The 21,141-nt window shown below is 38.9% G+C and overlaps 1 protein-coding gene across 1 annotated transcript in view; it reads right to left on the bottom strand.

The window, feature by feature from the left end:
* Nucleotides 1–17,191: 17,191 nt before the first annotated feature.
* The window catches only part of FBXW10B (F-box and WD repeat domain containing 10B), a 78,437-nt gene continuing 74,487 nt past the window's right edge, over nt 17,192–21,141 (bottom strand). The window contains 2 exon segments of the mRNA XM_064270367.1: nt 17,192–17,424; nt 18,372–18,520. Coding sequence (XP_064126437.1) covers nt 17,278–17,424; nt 18,372–18,520 — 296 coding nt within the window. The 3' untranslated portion in view covers nt 17,192–17,277.

The following is a 21,141-nucleotide window of genomic DNA, read 5'->3' on the forward strand; positions in this document are numbered from 1 at the left end:
ATAGGCAAATGTTTTAGTCACTGCTGCTTGAGGCAAGAGATACCAGTGGGGGCCGAACAATATACTAGCCAAAAAGCTTGGGAGGAAAGACTGGGAAATCAAATGTCCACACAGCTTTGAAAAGCTCAGACATATTCCTGGGAATCTAAATCATCATGTGCATGGGCAGGGCTGTGCACATATGTAGGAGAGACCACAGAGGTGCTGAGCTCTCAGCCCTGGCTCACCTTGAGGCTCTGTGCAAACAGAAAGTGAAGGCCAAGGCAGAGTTGTAAACTGCCTGGCTGAGAGTTGAAAGCTTGCCTCCATAGGCACACAGAGCCCCTAGGCAAAGACTGGGGAGATATGTTGGTTCCAGGTGTTCAAGGAAATCTCTGTTCAGTCATTAGCTCACCACCAAGCTAAAGGAACAGGGACTTTACAGAATTCATTCAGAAAAGTCACTAAACAAACAAGCAACAAAAACTACGACAAGCAGCAGCAACAACAAACACTGGGGAGAAGGCAATATATGATTTCTAGAATTGCCATATTATAATATCCAAAATATCCATGTTTCAACAAAAAATAATGAGGCATACAAAGAAACTAGAAAATATGACCTACACACAGAGAAAAAAGGAAATAGTAGAAATTGTCCCTAAGCAAGTCCAGTCATTGGGCTTCTAGACAAAGATTTTAAATCAGGTATTATAAATATTTTCAAAGAGCTAAAAGGAAATATTGTCCAAAAAAACTAAAGTATGAGAACAATATTTCACCAAATAGAGAATGTCAATGTCAATAAATAGTTAGAAATTCTGGGGTTGAAAGGTATTACAGCTGAAATAAATGTTACAATAGGGGCTCAACAGAAGTTTCAAGCAGGCAGAAAGTTTCAGCAAACTTGAAGAGAGGTCAATTGAGATTATCTAGTAGGAGGAACAGAAAGAAAAATAATGAAGAAAATTGAGCAGAGCCTTAGAGACCTGTGGGATACCCTAAAGTGAAACACATCCTTACAATGGGAGTCCCAGAAAGAGAAGAGAAAAAGGGAAAAAAAGAATATTTGAAGAAATAATGGCTGAAAACTTCCAAATTTGATGATAAACATTAATATACATATCCAAGAAGTTCACAGAACTCCAAGTAAGATAAACTCAAAGAAATCCACATGCAGACATCATAATCAAACTGTCAAAGGTCAAAGGCAAAGAGAAAATCTTTAAAGCAACTCGTCACATGCAAAGGACCCTTAATAAGATTAATAGCTTATTTCTCATCGGAAACCACCGAGGTCAGAAGGAAGTGGGATGACATATTCAAAGACTGAAAGAAAAAAATTGTCAACCAAAAATTCTATAATCAACAAAACTATCCTTAAAAACTAAGGAGAATTAAGACACTTCCAGATAAACAAAAGCTAAGAGAATTCATCACTAGCAGAGCTAGCCCTACAAGAAATGCTACTTGGAATCTTTCAGACTAAAATGAAAGGATACTAGACAGGAACTCTAATCCACAAGAAGAAATAAAAAATATCAGTAAAGCTAACTACATAGGTAAATATAAAAGACAACATAAATGTATTTTTTGTTTGTTTGTAACTCTTTTTTTCCTATATCACTTAAAACGCAGCAACACAAAGCAATAGTTAAAAATCTGTGTTGATAGGCACACAATGTAAAAAGATTTCATCTGTGACAATAACAATATAAAAGGGGGGACAGAGCTGGATAGGAGCAGAAATAATGTGTGCTACTGAAGCTAAGTTAGTATCAACTCAAACTACAACATAAAAGGACAACCCACTGCCGTCAAGTTGATCGCAACTCACAGCAACCCTATATTAATGTATGTTAATTATCATCTCTGTGGTAACCACTAATAAGAAATATATGGAAAAGGAAATTGAAGGAATCAACACAGTGCACTAGAAAAATCAATCAAACGCACAGAAAAGGTATTAACATTGGAACTGAGAAAAAAAAGAGAAGACATAAATTATATAGAAAACAAATAGCAAAATAGCAGAAATACCTTCTTTACCAAAGGAGAGCTGGAGGGCTATAATAATATCAAACAAAATAGACTTTTAGACAAAATTGTCACTAGAGACACAAGAAGACATTATAGAATGGTAAAAGAGTGTGAATCCATCAATTATACATAACAATTATAAATACATATGCACCCAACAACAGAGCCCCCATAATATTTGAAGCAAAAGCTGGCAATATTAAAGGGAGAAACAGACAATTCAACAACCATAGTTGGGAATTTTAATACTCCCTTTAAATAATGAACAGAACAATTAGACAGAGATCAGCAAGGAAATAGAAGACATGAACGACATTATAAACTAACTAGACCTAATAGACATACACAACACTCCACCCAACGAGTGCAGAATATGCATTCTTCTCCAGTGCATGTGGAACATTCTCCAGGACAGACCATATAGTGGGCCACAAAACAAGTCTTAATAAATTTGAAAGACTGGAATCATAAAAAGTATGTTTTCTGGCCACAGTGGAATTAAATTAGAATCGATAAAAGAAGAAAATTTGGGAAATTCATAAATATGTGAAAATCAAACAACACACTCCTAAATAATCATTGTGCCACACAAAACACAGAAGATAAATTATAAAATACTTTGAAGTGAAAACACATCACACCAAAACTTATGGGATGTAGTGAAAACAGTAATCAGAGGGAAATTTACATCAAATGTCTATATTAAAAACAGAAGAAAGTTCTCTAAGCAACAACATGTCACCTTAAGAAACTGGAAAAAACTAACAAACTAACCTAAACCGAGTATAAGGAAAGAAATAACAAAGAGTGGAAATAAGTGAATAGAGACTAGAAAAACAATACAGAAATCAACAAAACCAAAAGTTGGTTATTTGAAGAGACCAACAGACCTTCAGCTGAAAAAACTGACAAACATTTAGCTAGACTGATGAGGGAATTCAAGTTACTAAAATCAGGAATGAAACAGAGAACATTGCTATTGAGCTTACAGAAATATAAATTACAAGGGAATATAATGAACAATTGCATACCAACAAGTTAAATACAAAAAAAAAAAATTTTTTTTTTTTTTATTTAAATAGTCTAGATGAAATGTACAAATTCCTGGAAGCATACAAACTATTAAACTGATTCAAGAAGAAATAGAAAATCTGAACAAGCCTATAACAGGTAAAAACTTATAACAAAGAAAATCTTAGGAGCACAGGGCTTTACTGGTGAAATCTACAAAAGATTTAAACAATTAACACCAATCTCTCTCAAACCCTTACAAAAATTAAGAGGAATGAATACTTCTTAATTCATTCTATGAGGTCAACATTACCATGATGCCAAAGCCAGACAGACAAAGATATCACAAGGAAAGAAAACTACAGACCAATATTTTTTATGAATATAAATACAAAAATCTTCAACAAAATGCTAGCAGCTAAATTCAAAAGTGTAAAAGAAGAATATACACCATGAGCAAGTGGGATTGATCCCAGGAATGCGAAATTGATTTTAACATCCAAAAATCAATGTATACACTATATACCAGAATAAAAAGCAAAAAACACACAATCATCTCAATAGCTGCATAAAAAGCTTTTTGAAAAATCCAATACTTTTTCATGATTAAAAAACACTCAACAAACTAGGAATAGAAGGGGACTATTTCAACCTGATAAAAGCTATCTATGAAAATCCCACAGCTAACATTATACCTAATGGTGAATGACTAAATACTTCTCCCCTAAGATCAGGAACAAGAACAAGGAAGTTGGCTCTCACCACTTCTGTTCAACATTGTACAGGAGGTTATAGCCAGGGAAATTAGTCAAAAGAAATAAACAAAAGGCATTAAAAAGAAACACGTAAAGGATAGCTCTATTTGCAGATGACATATGATCTTATATGCAGAAAATCTGAAAGAATCCATACCAAAAAATAAAATAAAATAAACCATAAGAGCTAATAAAACAAGTTCAACAAAGTTGCAGGATACAAGATCAAGATACAAAAATCAGTTGTATTTCTATATGTTAGCAATAAAATCAAGGAAATAATTCCATTTACAATAGCATAAAAAGAATAAAATACTTAGATATAAATTTTACCAATAAAGTGCAAGACTTTTACACTGAAAACCATAAAATGTTGTTGAAAACATTTTTAGAAAGATCTAAATAAATGGGAAAATATCCTATGCTCAAGGACTATGTAGAAGACTTAATATTATTAAGAAGACAATATTCCCCAAATTAATCTACAAGTTCAATGCAATCATATCAGAATCCCAGCTGAATTCTTTGTAGAAATTGACAAGCTGATTCTAAAATTCATATGGAATTTCCAGGGACACATAATAGCCAAAATAATCCTGAAAAATAAGGATAAAGTAGGAGGAATCATACTTCCCAATTTCAAAACTTACTGCAAACAATGGTGATCAGGACAGTACAGCACTGGCACAAGGACAGACATAGATCAATAGGATAGAATTGAGAGTCCAGAAATAAACCTACATATTCACTTCTATTGTCAGCTGACTTTTGACAAGGGTACCAAGACAATTTAATAGAAGAAAAAACAGTATTTTCAACAAATGGTGCTGGGACAATTGGATATCCACACGTAAAAGAATTAAGTTGTACCCCTACCTCAAACCACATACAAAAATTAACCCAAAATGGACCAAAGGCCTAAATGTAAGAGCTAAAGCTATAAAACTCTTAGAAGAAAATGTAAGTGTAAATCTTCATCACCTTCAATTAGTCAACAGTATCTTAGATTTGACCTAACAAGTAAGCAATTAAAAAAAAAAAAAAAAACAGATAGATTGGACTTTATAAAAATTAAAAATCTTGCACACCGAGGACACTATCAACACAGTTGAAAACAACACACAGAACAAAATAAAATACTTGAAAATCATACATCTGATAACATTTTAGTATCTAGAATAATACAAAGAATCTGTGCAACTCAACAACATAAAGACAAACAGCCCAATCAATATAAATGGCCAACAAGCACCTGAAAATATCTTCAACGTGATTAGTCATTAGGGAAACGCATACCAAAACCAAAAGGCGATAACACTAGTATCTTTTTTTTTTTTTTAACGGTCGTTCTAGTGGGTATAATGGCCACTATACCCACTAGAATGGCCATTTAAAAAAAAATGAAAGAAAAACAGCTAACAGAAAATAACAAGTATCGTGACGTTGTGGAGAAATGGGAGCCTTCATACACTGCTGGTGGGAGTGCAAAATGGTGCAGCTGCTATGGAATACAGTTTGGCATTTCCTCAACAAGTTAAACATAGAATTACCATATGACTCAGCAATTCTACTACTGTATACATAACCAAAAGTATTGAAAACAAGTGCTCAAACAAAAACTGTACTTGAAGTCAGAGGAGCAGAATTGAGCAAGTAGAAGCTAGAATTTCTGAACTCGAAGATAAATTACTTGGTACTAATATGTTTGAAGAAAAATCAGATAAAATAATTTTTTAAAAATGAAGAAACCTTAAGAATCATGTGGGACTCTATCAAGAGAAATAACCTATGAGTGATTGGAGTACCAGAAGAGGGAGGGATAACAGAAAATACAGAGAAAATTGTTGAGGATTTGTTGGCAGAAAACTTCCCTGATATCGTGAAAGATGAGAAGATATCTATCCAAGATGCTCATCGAACTCCACATCAGGTAGGTCTTAAAAGAAAGTCACCAAGACATATTATAATCAAGCTTGCCAAAACCAAAGATGAAGAGACAATTATAAGAGCAACGAGAGATAAATGAAAAGTCACCTACAAAGGACAGCCAATAAGAATAAGCTCGGACTGCTCAGCAGAAACCATCCAGGCAAGAAGGAAGTGGGGTGACGTATTTAAAAAAATTGAAGGAAAAAAATTACCTGCCAAGAATCACATATCCATCAAAACTGTCTCTTAAATATGAAGGTGAAATTAAGACATTTCCAGATAAACACAAGTTGAGGGAATTCGTAAAAACCAAACCAAAACTACAAGAAATACTAAAGGGAGTTCTTTGGTTAGAAAATCAATAATATCAGGTATCAACCCAAGACTAGAACACTGGCCAGAGCAACCAGAAGTCAACCCAGACAGGGAAATCCAAAAAAATAAAGCAAGATTTAAAAAAAAAAGCCCAACACAGGGTAATGGTGATGTTATTATATAAAAGAAGACAACATTAAAATAATAAAGAGAGACTAAGAAATGTAATCATACACCTTGCATATGGAGAGGAAGATACAGTGATACAAAGAAATAAAAGTTAGTTTTAAATTTAGAAAAACAGGGGTAAATAATAGGGTAACCACAAAGGAGACAAACTATCCTACTCATCAAAATAAAATACAAGGGAAAAAAACAGACTCAGCAGAAACAAAATCAACAACAACAAAAATGAGGAAAGGACAATATATAAAGAAAATCTACTCGGCACATAAAATCAAGTGGGAAAAAGAAACTGTCAACACACAAAAAAACACATCAAAGTGATAGCATTAAATTCATACCTATCCATAATTACCCTGAATGTAAATGGACTAAATACACCAATAAAGAGACAGAGAGTGGCAGAATGGATTAAAAAACGTGATCTGTCTATATACTGCCTACAAGAGACACACCTTAGACTTAGAGACACAAACAAACAAAAACTCAAAGGATGGGAAAAAAAATATATCAAGCAAACAACAATCAAAAAAGAGCAGGAGTGGCAATATTAATTTCTGACAAAATAGACTTTAAAGTTAAATCCATCAGAAAGGATAAGTAAGGACACTACATAATGATTAAAGGGACAATACACCAAGAAGACATAACCATATTAAATATTTATGCACCCAATGACAGGGCTGCAAGATACATAAAACAAACTATCAGCATTGAAAGGTGAGATAGACAGCTCCACAATAATAGTAGGGGACTTCAACACACCACTTTCAGTGAAGGACAGGACATCCAGAAAGAAGCTCAATAAAGACATGGAAGATCTAAATGCCACAATCATCCAACTTGACCTTGTAGACACATACAGAACACTCCACCCAACAGCAACCAAGTATACTTTCTTTTCTAGTGCACATGGAACATTCTCTAGAATAGACCACATATTAGGTCATAAAGCAAGCCTTAGCAGAATCCAAAACATTGAAATATTACAAAGCATCTTCTCTGACCATAAGGCCATAAAAGTGGAAATCAATAACAGCAAAAGCAGGGAAAAGAAATCAAACACTTGGAAACTGAACAATACCCTGCTCAAAAAAGAACAGATTATAGAAGGCATTAAGGACGGAATAAAGAAATTCATAGAATTCAATGAGAATGAAAACACTTCCTATCAGAACCTTTGGGACACAGCAAAAGCAGTGCTCGGAGGCCAATTTATATCAATTAATGCACACATCCAAAAAGAAGAAAGGGCCAAAATCAAAGAACTATCCCTACAACTTGAACAAATAGAAAGAGAGCAACAAAAGAAACCCACAGGCACCAGAAGAAAACAAATTATAAAAATTAGAGCTGAACTAAATGAAATAGAAAACAGAAAAACAATTGAAAGAATTAACAAGACCAAAAGCTAGCTTTTTGAAAAACTCAACAAAATTGATGAACCATTAGCCAAACTGACAAAAGAAAAACAGGAGAGGAAGCAAATAACCTGAATAAGAAATGAGATGGGTGATATTACAACAGACCCAACTGAAATTAAAAGAATCATATCAGATTACTATGAAAAACTATAATCAAACAAATTTGAAAACCTAGAAGAAATCCTAGAAACACACTACCTAACTAAACTAACACAAACAGAGGTAGAACAACTACATAGACCCATAGAAAAGAAGAGATTGAAAAGGTAATCAAAAAACTCACAACAAAAAAAAGCCCTGGTCCAGATGGCTTCGCTGCAGAGTTCTACCAAACTTTCAGAGAAGAGTTAACACCACTACTACTAAAGGTATTTCAGAGCATAGAAAAGGATGGAATACTTCCAAACTCATTCTATGAAGCCAGCATATCCCTGATACCAAAACCAGGTAAAGACACCACAAGAAAAGAAAGTTATAGACCTATATCCCTCACGAATGTAAATGCAAAAATCCTCAAGAAAATTCTAGCCAATAGAATTCAACAACATATCAAAAAAATAATTCACCATGACCAAGCGGGATTCATAACAGGTATACAGGCATGGCTCAACATTAGAAAAACAATTAATGTAATCCACCACATAAATGAAACAAAAGACCAGAATCACATGATTTTATCAATTGATGCAGAAAAGGCATTTGAAAAAGTTCAACACCCATTCATGACAAAAACTCTCAGCAAAATAGGAATAGAAGGAAAATTTCTCAACATAATAAAGGGCATTTATACAAAGCCAACAGCCAACATCACCCTAAATGGAGAGAGCCTGAAAACATTCCCACTGAGATCAGGAACCAGACAAGAATGCCCTTTATCACCACTCTTATTCAACATTGTGCTGGAAGTCCCAGCCAGAAGAATTCGGCTAGATAAAGAAATAAAAGGCATCCAGATTGGTAAGGAAGAAGTAAAAGTATCTCTATTTGCAGATGACATGATCTTATACACAGAAAACCCTAAGGAATCCTCCAGAAAACTACTGGAACTAATAGAAGAGTTCAGCAGAGTACCGGGATACAAGACAAACTTAGAAAAATCAGTTGCATTCCCACCTGGATCAAAGGAGAATGAAGAACACCAAGGTCACACGATAACTACGAGCCCAAGAGACAGAAAGGGCCACATGAACCAGAGACCTACATCATTCTGAGACCAGAAGAACTGGATGGTACCCGGCCACAACCGATGACTGCCCTGACAGGGAGCACAACAGAGAACCCCTGAGGGAGCAGGAGAATAGTGGGATGCAGACCCCAAATTCTCATAAAAAGACCAGACTTAATGGTCTGACTGAGACTAGAGGAATCCTGGCAGTCATAGTCCCCAAACCTTCTGTTGGCCCAGGACAGGAACCATTCCCGAAGACAACTCATCAGACATGGAAGGGACTGGACAATGGGTTGGAGAAAGATGCTGATGAAGAGTGAGCTACTTCTATCAGGTGGACACTTGAGACTGTGTTGGCATCTTTTATCTGGAGGGGAGATAGGAGGGTAGAGAGGGTTAGAAACTGGCAAAATTGTCACGAAAGGAGAGACTGGAAGGGCTGACTCATTGGGGGAGAGTAAGTGGGAGTATGGAGTAAGGTGTATATAAGCTTATATGTGACAGACTGACTTGATTTGTAAATGTTCACTTAAAGCTCAATAAAAATTATTAAAAAAAAAAATCAGCTGCATTCCTCTACACCAACAAAAAGAACATTGAAGAGGAAATCACCAAATCAATGCTATTTACAGTAGCCCCCAAGAAGATAAAATACTTAGGAATAAATCTTACTAGAGATGTATAAGACTTATACAAAGAAAACTATAGTATGCTTCTGCAAGAAACCAAAAGAGACTTACATAAGTGGAAGAACATACCTTGCTCATGGATAGGAAGACTTAACATTATAAAAATGTCTATTTTACCAAAAGCGATCTATATATTTAATGCAATTCCGATCCAAATCCCAATGACATTCTTTAATGAGGTGGAGAAACAAATCACCAACTTCATATGGAAGGAAAAGAGGCCCCAGATAAATAAGGCATTACTGAAAAAGAGGAACAAAGTGGGAGGCCTTACTTTACCTGGTTTGAGAACCTGTTATACTGCCACAGTAGTCAAAACAGCCTGGTACTGGTACAACAACAGATACATGGACCAATGGAACAGAACTGAGAATCCAGACATAAATCCATCCACATATGAGCAGTTGATATTTGACAAAGGCCCAAAACAGTTAAATGGGGAAAAAACAGTCTTTTTAACAAATGGTGCTGGCATAACTGGATATCCATCAGCAAAAACATGAAACAAGACCCAGGCCTCACTCCATGCACAAAAACTAACTCAAAATGGATCAAAGACCTAAATATAAAATCTAAAATGATAAAGATCATGGAATAAAAAATAGGTACAATGTTAGGAGCCCTAATACATGGCATAAACAGTATAGAAAACATTATAAAGAACGTAGAAGAAACACCAGATAACTGGGAGCTCCTAAAAATCAAACACCTATGCTCATCCAAAGACTTCACCACAAGAGTAAAAAGACTACCTACAGAGTGGGAAAAAGTTTTTTGCTATGACATTTCTGATCAGCGCCTGATCACTAAAATCTACATGATACTGCAAAAACTCAACTTCAAAAAGACAAATAACCCAATTAAAAAATGGGCAAAAGATATGAATAGACACTTCACTAAAGAAGACATTCAGGTAGCCAACAGATATATGAGGAAATGTTCATGATCATGAGCCATTAGAGAAATGCAGATCAAAACTACAATGAGATTTCATCTCACTCCAACAAGGCTGGCATTAATCCAAAAACCACTAAATAATAAATGTTGGAGAGGCTGTGCAGAGATTGGAACACTTCTACACTGCTGGTGGGAATGTCAAATGGTACAACCACTTTGGAAATCAATTTGGCGCTTCCTGAAAAAGTTAGAAATAGAACTACCATATGATCCAGCAATCCCACTCCTTGGAATATATCCTAGAGAAATAAGAGCCTTTACATGAACAGATATATGCACACCCATGTTTACTGCAGCACTGTTTACAACAGCAAAAAGATGGAAGCAATCAAGGTGCCCATCAACAGATAAATGGATAAATTATGGTATATTCACACAATGGAATACTATGCATCGATAAAGAACAGTGAGGAATCTGTGAAACATTTCGTAACATGGAGGAACCTGGAAGGCATTATGCTGAGCGAAATTAGTCAGAGGCAACAGGACAAATATTGTATAAGACCACTATTATAAGATCTTGAGAAATAGTATAAACTGAGAAGAACACATACTTTTGTGGTTACGAGGGGGGGAGGGAGGGAGGGGGGAGAGGGTTTTTCATTGATTAATTAGTAGATAAGAACTGCTTTAGGTGAAGGGAAGGACAACACTCAATACATGGAAGGTCAGCTCAATTGGACTGGACCAAAAGCAAAGAAGTTTCCGGGATAAAATGAATGCTTCAAAGGTCAGCGGAGCAAGGGCGGGGGTTTGGGGACCATGGTTTAAGGGGACTTCTAAGTCAATTGGCAAAATAATTCTATTATGAAAACATTCTGCATCCCACTTTGAAATGTGGCGTCTGGGGTCTTAAATGCTAACAAGCGGCCATCTAAGATGCATCAATTGGTCTCAACCCACCTGGAGCAAAGGAGAATGAAGAACACCAAGGTCACACGACAACTAAGAGCCCAAGAGACAGAAAGAGCCACATGAACCAGAGACCTACATCATCCTGAGACCAGAAGAACTAGTTGGTGCCCGGCCACAATCGATGACTGCCCTGACAGGGAGCACAACAGAGAACCCCTGAGGGAGCAGGAGATCAGTGGGATGCAGACCCCAAATTCTCATAAAAAGACCATACTTAATGGTCTGACTGAGACTAGAGGAATCCCGGCGACCATGGTCCCCAGACCTTCTGTTGGCACAGGACAGGAACCATCCCCGAAGACAACTCATCAGACATGAAAGGGACTGGACAGTGGGTGGGAGAGAGATGCTGATGAAGAGTGAGCTAATTATATCAGGTGGACACTTGAGATTGTGTTGGCATCTCCTGTCTGGAGGCGGGATGGGAGGATAGAGAGAGTGGGAAGCTGGCAAAATTGTCACGAAAGGAGAGACTGGAAGGGCGGACTCATTAGGGGGAGAGCAAGTGGGAGTACGGAGTAAGATGTATGTAAACTTACATGTGACAGACTGACTTGATTTGTAAACGTTCACTTGAAGCTCAATAAAAGTTAATAAAAAAAATAAAAATAAATAAAAAAAACTACAATGAGATTTCATCTCACTCCAACAAGGCTGGCATTAATCCAAAAACCACTAAATAATAAATGTTGGAGAGGCTGTGCAGAGATTGGAACACTTCTACACTGCTGGTGGGAATGTCAAATGGTACAACCACTTTGGAAATCAATTTGGCGCTTCCTGAAAAAGTTAGAAATAGAACTACCATATGATCCAGCAATCCCACTCCTTGGAATATATCCTAGAGAAATAAGAGCCTTTACACGAACAGATATATGCACACCCATGTTTACTGCAGCACTGTTTACAATAGCAAAAAGATGGAAGCAACCAAGGTGCCCATCAACAGATAAATGGATAAATAAATTATGGTATATTCACACAATGGAATACTATGCATCGATAAAGAACAGTGAGGAATCTGTGAAACATTTCATAACACGAAGGAACCTGGAAGGCATTATGCTGACTGAAATTAGTTGCAAAAGGACAAATATTGTATAAGACCATTATTATAAGAACTTGAGAAAGAGTTTAAACTGAGAAGAAAACATTCTTTTGTGGTTACGAGAGGGGGGAAGGAGGGAGGGTAAGAGAGGGGTATTCACTAATTAGATAGTAGAGAAGAACTACTTTAGGTGAAGGGAAAGACAGCACACAATACAGGGGAGGTCAGCACAACTGGTCTAAACCAAAAGCAAAGAAGTTTCCTGAATAAACTGAATGCTTTGAAGGCCAGTCTAGCAGGGGCAAGGGTCTGGGGACCGTGGTTTCAGGGGACATCTAAGTCAATTGGCATAATAAAATCTATTAAGAAAACATTCTGCATCCCACTTTGAAGAGTGGCGTCTGGAGTCTTAAACGCTAGCAAGCACCCATCTAAGATGCATCAGTTGGTCTCAACCCACCTGGATCAAAGGAGAATGAAGAACACCAAGGACACAAGGTGATTATGAGCCCAAGAGACAGAAAAGGCCACATGAACCAGAGACTACATCATCCTGAGACCAGAAGAATTAGCTGGTGCCCAGCTACAACCGATGACTGTCCTGACAGAGAACACGACAGAGAACCCCTGAGGGAGCAGGAGAGCAGTGGGATGCAGACCCCAAATTCTCCTAAGACCAGACTTAATGGTCTGACTGAGACTGGAAGGGCCCCGGTGGTCATGACCCCCAGACTTTCTGTTGGCCCAGGACAGGAACCATTCCCAAAGCCAACTCTTCAGACATGGATTGGACTGGACAATGGGTTGCAGAGGGATGCTGGTGAGGAGTGAGCTTCTTGGATCAGGTGGACACTTGAGACTATGTTGGCATCTCCTGCCTGGAGGGGAGATGAGAGGATGGAGGGGGTTAGACGCTGGTGAAAAGGACACAAAAAGAGAGAGTGGAGGGAGAGAGCAGGCTGTCTCATTAGGGGGAGAGCAATTGGGAGTGTGCAGCAAGGTGTACATGGGTTTTCGTGTGAGAGACTGACTTGATTTGTAAACTTTCACTTAAAGCACAATAAAAATTATTTTTAAAAAATCTACTTGAATGTTAATAGCAGTACTATTTACAGTAGCCATATGGTAGAATATAACATCCACCAAAGGATGAATGGATATCCATTCAGTGGCATATTATTCAGTCACAAAAAGGAATGAAGCTCTGATACATGCAACTATGTGGGGAACCCTGAAAACATCATGCTAAGTGAAAGAAGCCATACACAAAAGACTACATATTATATGATTCTATTTATATAAAATATTCAGAATAGGCCAATCAACAGAGACAGAAGGTAAATTCTTGGTTGCTAGGGGGATGGGGGAAGGAGGAATGGAAGTGACACTTAACAGGTACAAGCTTTCTTTTTTGGGTGATGTAAATGTTCTGGAGTTAGATGGTACTGATGATTCCATGACAGTATGAATATGCTAAAAACCACTGAACTGTACATTTTTTAATGATAAATTTTATGTAATTAAAGAAATTGCAAAACAAAAAAAAACCTAATTACAACATCAGCTGTGGTAAAAAAAACATTGAAGAATAAAGGTGTTTAAAAAAATTTTTTTTTAAAACACTGCAGAGTACAGAATCTTTCCTAAGGATTAGCACCCCTGTCAGCCCTACTTTGTATACTCTAATTTCCTCCTTTATCTCACTTCTTTCCCACACTATATGCAAAATTTTAATTTTGGTTGAAAAAATATTGGCTCAAGAGAACAAAAGGGAGACTCCTTTCCCCAGCCCTTCTTCCACCAAAAGAAAGACAGCAACTATATCTGTTGCCTTACCTATGCCATATCCAAAAGATCAGTCCAATCTTTAGAACTCTCCAGGAAGGCATTTCATCAAATTAGTCCTCATTATCAAGCAATTTGACTCAACGGCAGTGGGTTGGTTACCCAGTCCCAGTGCCCTCGGTTGGTTAGTGGGTACCAAACAATTCAAAATATTTATTGAGCACTTACGTATACACAGAACTGGTCCAGGTGAGTGGTGGGGGCACATACAAGCAAGAGCAGTGACCACGTCCTCCAGGTGCCTATGGTTTTGCTGTGACTGAGCAAGGTATCAAGAGCCAAATGTATGTTGGGGCTGTTCTGAGTGGAGTTGTCTCATACCACAGCTTACTCGTCTGTGTCAAATAATTTGGAAGACAGCTACCCACTGACTGAAAGAAATCCATATTTGTGCCTATTTCAAAGAAAAAGGTGACCAAACAGAATGCAGAAATTATCCAAGAATATCATGAATGTCATATGGTAGCAAAATTTAGCTGAAGATAATGAAAAAATTACTACAGCCATACATCAACAAGAAACCGCCAGAAATTCAAGCCAGCTTCAGAAGAGGACATAGAACAAGGGACATCACTCCTATTGTCAGATGGATCTTAGCCAAAAGCTGAGAATATCAGAAAGATGTTTACCTGTGTTTTATCAACAACGGGAAGGTATTCCACTGTGTAGATCATAACGAATTATGAATAACATTATGAAGAATGGGAATTCCAGAACACTTAATTGTTCTCATGCAGAACATGTCCATGGATCAAGAGACAGTCTTTTAAACAGAGCAAGAGGATATCGCATGGTTCAAAACTGAAAAAGGTATGCAGCAGAGTTGTATTCTTTCACCTTACTTATTCAACCTGTACACTGAGCAGATAATTAAAGAAGCTGGGCTATATGAAGAAGACACTGCATCAGGACTGAAGAAGACTCATTAACAACCTGCGATATGCAGATGACACAACCCTTCTTGCTGAAAGTGACACTTTGAAGCACTTACTGACGAAGGCCAAAGATTACAGCTTTAATATGGATCACCCCTAAACTTAAAGAAAAAAAAAAAAAATTCCTCACAACTGGACTGATAAACAACATCACGATAAATGGAGAAAAAACTGAAGTTGTCAGGATTTTACTCTACTTGGATCAATAATCAACACTCATTGAAGCAGCAGTCAAGACACACTGAAGCAGCAGTCAAGATGCATTGCATTTGGAAAATCTGCTGCAAAAGACCTCTTTAAAGTTTTAAAAAGCAAAGATGACTACGGTGTACCTGACCCAAGCCATAGTTTTTGCATGTGAAAGCTGGACACAGAAGAAGAAAGACAGAAGAAGAATCAATGCATTCAAACTGTGACATTGGCAAAGAATACTGGATACATCATGGACTGCCAGAAGAACAAACAAACCAGTCTTAGAAGAAGTACAATCAGAATGCCCCTTAGAAGTGAGGATGGCGAGACTTTGGCTTGCTTACACTGGACACATCCTCAGGAAAGACCAATAGCTAGAAAAGGACATCATGTTTGGTAAAGCAGAGGATGGGCAAAAATGAGGAAATCCTCAATGAGATGAATTGACACAATAGCTGCAGCAACAAAGGGGCTCAAGCATACCGACAATCATGAAGATGGTGCAGGATCAGGCAATGTGTCACTCTGTTATACATAAGGTTGCCGTGAGTCAGAGCCAGCTTAACAACAACAAGGAATGACAACCAAACTGCTAGGAACAAACTGGTTTCTTACAACTAAACTAAGACCTATGGAATCATGTTTGGAAGAGTTGAAAAACTTATAGTTACAATTTTTAGGTGGCATCATTAAGTTTGACTCCATCTTTGAGGTCAAGGCTCAATAACCCAGATGACATGCTGCGAAGCTCACTGATAATCACCTAGGAGTTGGATAAATCACTGAACATAGGTTCTTCCCTGCATCCACCTGTTGATAACACAGAGATAAACCACAGGGAATATACACATACACACCTATATCCCCTTATGCCCCCAACAATGCCAGTGTGCCTGCTTAAAAGGCTACTAAGAGGATATAAGGAAATCTAGGCCATACATTATTAAATAGCTATCCCCTAATAGATGCTCTAGAAAATCTACTTACTTGTTTTACCAGTTAGAATACCATTTAGTTTCCTGGAATTTCTTATAATGCACTAGGGGAAGAATTATTCATGCAGTACATTAGTGGCGTAGAACAGCCTGGAAAGTCTTGACCATGGTAACATCTTTACTGTATTTTTACGCAAATCACGTACACCTTCTACATTTGTTTGCCAACTGCACCCTCCCCCCGTGAAATATTTTAATAAGTGCCACTATGCCCTTTTTTTTTTTTTAATGTTGCTGTAAAAATTTAGCATTGCGCACTTAACAAAACACCTGGGGGGGGGGCACGGTTGGCAAACAAACATAGAAGGTGTGCATTATTTGTGTAAAAAATATGGTAAGGAACCACAATACCCTTTCCAAAGAAGCCCAGGAGGGACCTCAGGATACTCGCTTGGTCTAAGCAGACACCACCACTAAATTTGAATCGGTGTGTACAGTGAAATCCATTTGCTGTCCTGGAACAGCCTGTAGCCCACAGCCTTCTAAGCTCCTTTTTTAAGCCCTTGGTTATTTTTAAACCTTTGGCATTTGTATAATTTAAGCTTTTATGAACACAAGCTTACTGGGACAAAGACCAGTTCCAGGAACTTAAAGTTTACGAGACTTAGCATTGTTTGGTAGGTAACAGGCATAAATTTATCACTTCTGTCGTAAGGATAAAGTTTCAATAACTTCTCAATCACCACACCTATTATTATTTCTTGAGAGAAACAATGAGGGCAGGAGAGGAGATGGCTGAGCAGAGAGGGTGGTGGGAAAAATTGGTAACAGGTGGGAGAGGAGGAAAGCAGAAATGAGTGAGGCACAGAAAGGAAAAGAGGCCAGCACAGCACAGAGCCTCGGCTGTGTCGGCAAAGGGGAGAGCATGGAGGTCAGCAGTCAAGGCCTCGCCAGCACTTACTTGGGATGCTTGAAGGCCATGAGGCATCTCTCGTACTTTCCCACCATGCTCCAGGCCATGACTAGGCCGTCAGCACTTCCTGAGAGGAGATGCCACTGGTCAAAGCACAGGCACTTCACCGCTCCCTCGTGGCCGTTGAGAGTCTGCAAGAAAGGATGCCACTGGTTTCAGCCCACTCAGATTATGACCGCCTCCTAGGGCCTAAGCTGGAGGCTTCTTTAGATGCATCCCAAATCCACACTCAGGCAATCCATGTCTGCCACTCACTTGCTATTTACCTGAGCTGATTTCACTTTTGCTCTAAGACCAGTGGAGTCCACACCTCCTTCTCACCAGAGCTCTCTCTCTCTCCAGTAAAGGAGGAATGTGATCAGGAAGAGGCCTTGCTCCTGATGAGTCTATGACTGGGGCAGGCCCCCTCCTCCTGGACCATCAGACAGGGTCAGAAACTACCATCTTCTGCAAATAGGGCAGAGGATGAGCAATTATTCACCACCCCTGGGAGGGCACCTGGGGCATCCCTGTGCCTGCCACTGCTGGTTAGACCACAGTGACAACAAGATTGGTGGGAAAAGTCCAGAAGCCAGGCCAGCAGCTTCTTACTGAGAGCTTATGTTCCTGGCACAAACAGTATCTCAATACCACGCACAAGGATCAGGGAGTTCAGATCCAGCAACACTATTTTTTGTGAACATTTAATCACTTTCAAGATAGCCAATGTTTTCTCCTCATCAGAGAGTAAAGAGAAAAAAGCATGGCTTTGTTCATCCCCTTGCCCCATTTCAGCACCAGGCTGGAATACTCTGGAAGAGAAAAAGGTAGTTGTCCTCTTCTGCTCTTAAAAAGGCCCCAGGGCCTATACTTTGTGCTCAGTCAGACGGCAGCCTTGCTCTACCAGCCCTATGACAACATGGGTCACAATGTGGGTGGGGATCCCTGACCCACCACAACCCAGAACACCCTCCTTTGTCGGTCTTTCACTACAGCTCTCACGTCTGCCCCTCCTGTCTACCGTAACTCAGTCACTCTAGGATGGCCTGGAGAGCTCCATGGGGGAGACCACCAGTCTCCTACAGCCCTACCCTCTCACCTTCACCAGCTGGGCCGTGGCAACATGCCACACCTTGACCATCCCTCGCTCACAGCTGCTCACAATGTAGGTGTCACTGATCCTGGTGGCCAAGATGGGGTCTTTGTGCTTAAACGTCTTCAGGCACTTCCCTGTGTCTAGATCCCACACTAGAGGGATGGGGTGTAGGGGAGGAATAGAGGATGGGGATGATTACAATTGAGTCTGCTCCCCATCCCAGAAGCAAAGACTAGCAGAGCCTATCAAGTCAGAGTCCAAGAGGCCTTCCCCTGGCCGGGCTCTCCTCAGGCTCACCAACAGCTCCATCCACCGGCAGCAGAGAGCACCTGACCAGAGGCCCTCAATAGCCAGCAATGCATAAGACCTGGCTGTGACCCTCAGACTCAGCATTGGGTCCAAATGCTGAACAGCTGTCTCCAATAAGTCTCTTCCTCAAGCCTGAAACGAGTCCCTGAATGGTGCAAACGGTTAAGTGCTCAGCTGCTAACAGAAAGGTTGCAGGTTCAAGTTCTCACCTCAGAAGAAAGACTTGGCGATCTACTTTTAAAAAAATCAACCGCTGAAAATCCTATGGAGCACAGTTCTACTCTGACACATACGGGGATGCCATGAGTTGGCGTTAACTTCATGGTAACTAGTTGGTTTCAAGCCCAAACAACACTTGCTACTAAGTAGATTTCAGGAAAACCATAGCCTGTGTTTAAGTAATCATTCTCCCACAGGCTGTTCTCCTGACCCTCACCTACTATCTGCAAAAGAAAAGAAAGAGGTCTATTTACATTTTTTAATATTTCGGAATCTTACTTTTAGACTTATTATTTGAGAAACTGTCATGGAGGGGGCGAGCCTAATGCTGTTTCTACGTAAACTGCGTTAAAACCACTGCGGTAGATACGAGAACGCATGGGCGCCGGGAGAACAGAAGAAAGAAGGTGAAGGTGGGCACGATGTATTCGGGATGACGGTAGTAACATCTGCTTCCTCAGCCTCCAAACTACCTTCTTCTTCAGGCAACAGAATGAGCAGCCTAAGACAAAATAACAACAATAACTACTATCGACATAGCACTGAGAATGAGCCAGCTACCATCCAAAGTGCTTTGTATGTAATAACTCATCATCTTAACAAAGCAGGTACAATTATTATTTCCCACATTACAGATGAGAAAATTGAAGCATAGAGAGATCCATTAACTTGCTCAAGATCACACAAATGGCTGAGTGGCAGAGCTGAGATTTGAACCCAGGGACTCTGGATCCAGAGGCCATGCTCTTAAGCTAGGTTAACCCTAACTATTTAAGTGTGTTTTTCTTCACTTATTTACTACATATACCTCTTGACCCTTTTATCAAATTAGCAATAGGAGAATTGAAAGTTGTATTATAAGATTCCCTGGTAAGGAAAAGGAACCCTGGTTTAAAGAATTTTAAAAGTAGGGGGAGGGAGTGTTACCTTCAGCCCTCTAATTGTCTCATTTTCATTCTATTTTGTAACTCAGGCAGGTGGGACACAGGCAGGCCAGTGGTGGGGGCGAGGATGAGGGTAAGGTAAATGATATTTTGTTCATTGTGGATTTTCTACATTAATTTTGACTTTTATTAAAATATTTATCTTGTCCTAATATTAATAAGCATTCACCTCATGGGATTAGTTTTGGTTTGGGGGTGTAGGACAATCCAATCTACTGACATAATAGAATTCTTTTTTTTTATAATTTTTATTGTGCTTTAAGTGAAAGTTTACAAATCCAGTCAGTCTCTCATATAAAAATTTATATACACCTTGCTGTATACTCCTAGTTGCTCTCCCCCTAATGAGACAGCACACTTCTCTCCACCCTGTATTCCCCATGTCCATTCAGCCCACTTTTGTCCCCTTCTGCTTTCTCATCTCCCTTTAAGACAGGAGCTGCCTACATAGTCTCATGTGTCTACTTGAGCTAAGAAGCTCAATTCTCACCAGTGTCATTTTCTATCTCATAGTCCAGTCTAATCCCTGTCTGAAGAGTTGGTTTTGGGAATAGTTCCAGTCTTGGGCTAACAGAAGGTCTGAGGACCATGACATCCGGGGTCCTTCTACTCTCAGTCAGACCATTAAGTCTGGTCTTTTTACAAGATTTTGAGGTCTGCACCCCACTGCTCTCCTGCCAATTGGCATAATATAATTTTTAAAGCTTTTGTTCTACCTCCCAGCATGGTAAGTAGTGTCTGGGGTCTTAAAAGCTGAAGAGCAGCTACCTTAGATACAACTGTTGGTCTTTATTTGTCTGGAACAAATAAAAAGAACAAAACCTAAGAATCAGAGAAGGAACTGGACTACAGGACTAATTGTCTACATGAGTACAGGACTAACTGTCTCCATGAACCACTGCCTTCTCTACCTTGAGACCAGAACTAGATGACGCCTGGCTACCACTACTGAATATTTTGATCAGGGACACAGTAGATGAATCTTGATAAAAAGGGAGAACAACGTGGAACAGAACTCCAAATTCTTAAAGAATTCAGACTTACTGGACCTATTGAGTCCGGAGGAGCCTCTGAGACTATGGCCTTGTGTTGCTCTTCAAACCTTGAGTTGAAACTATTCCCTGAAGTCACCTTTAAACTAAATAACAGCTTAGCCCAAAGAGTAAAGATTGTCACCCTTGAGAATTGCGTTTTAAAAAGTTATCTGTATTTCAATAGCTATTTTAAAGCATAGATGAGAAGGTTGGGGGCAGGGAGATTAAGTAAATGGAAGTGAAACAACTAGAACAGAGATAACGAGA

This window comes from Loxodonta africana, chromosome 18 (genome assembly GCF_030014295.1).
Source record: "Loxodonta africana isolate mLoxAfr1 chromosome 18, mLoxAfr1.hap2, whole genome shotgun sequence".
Classification (NCBI taxonomy): Eukaryota; Metazoa; Chordata; class Mammalia; order Proboscidea; family Elephantidae; genus Loxodonta; species Loxodonta africana.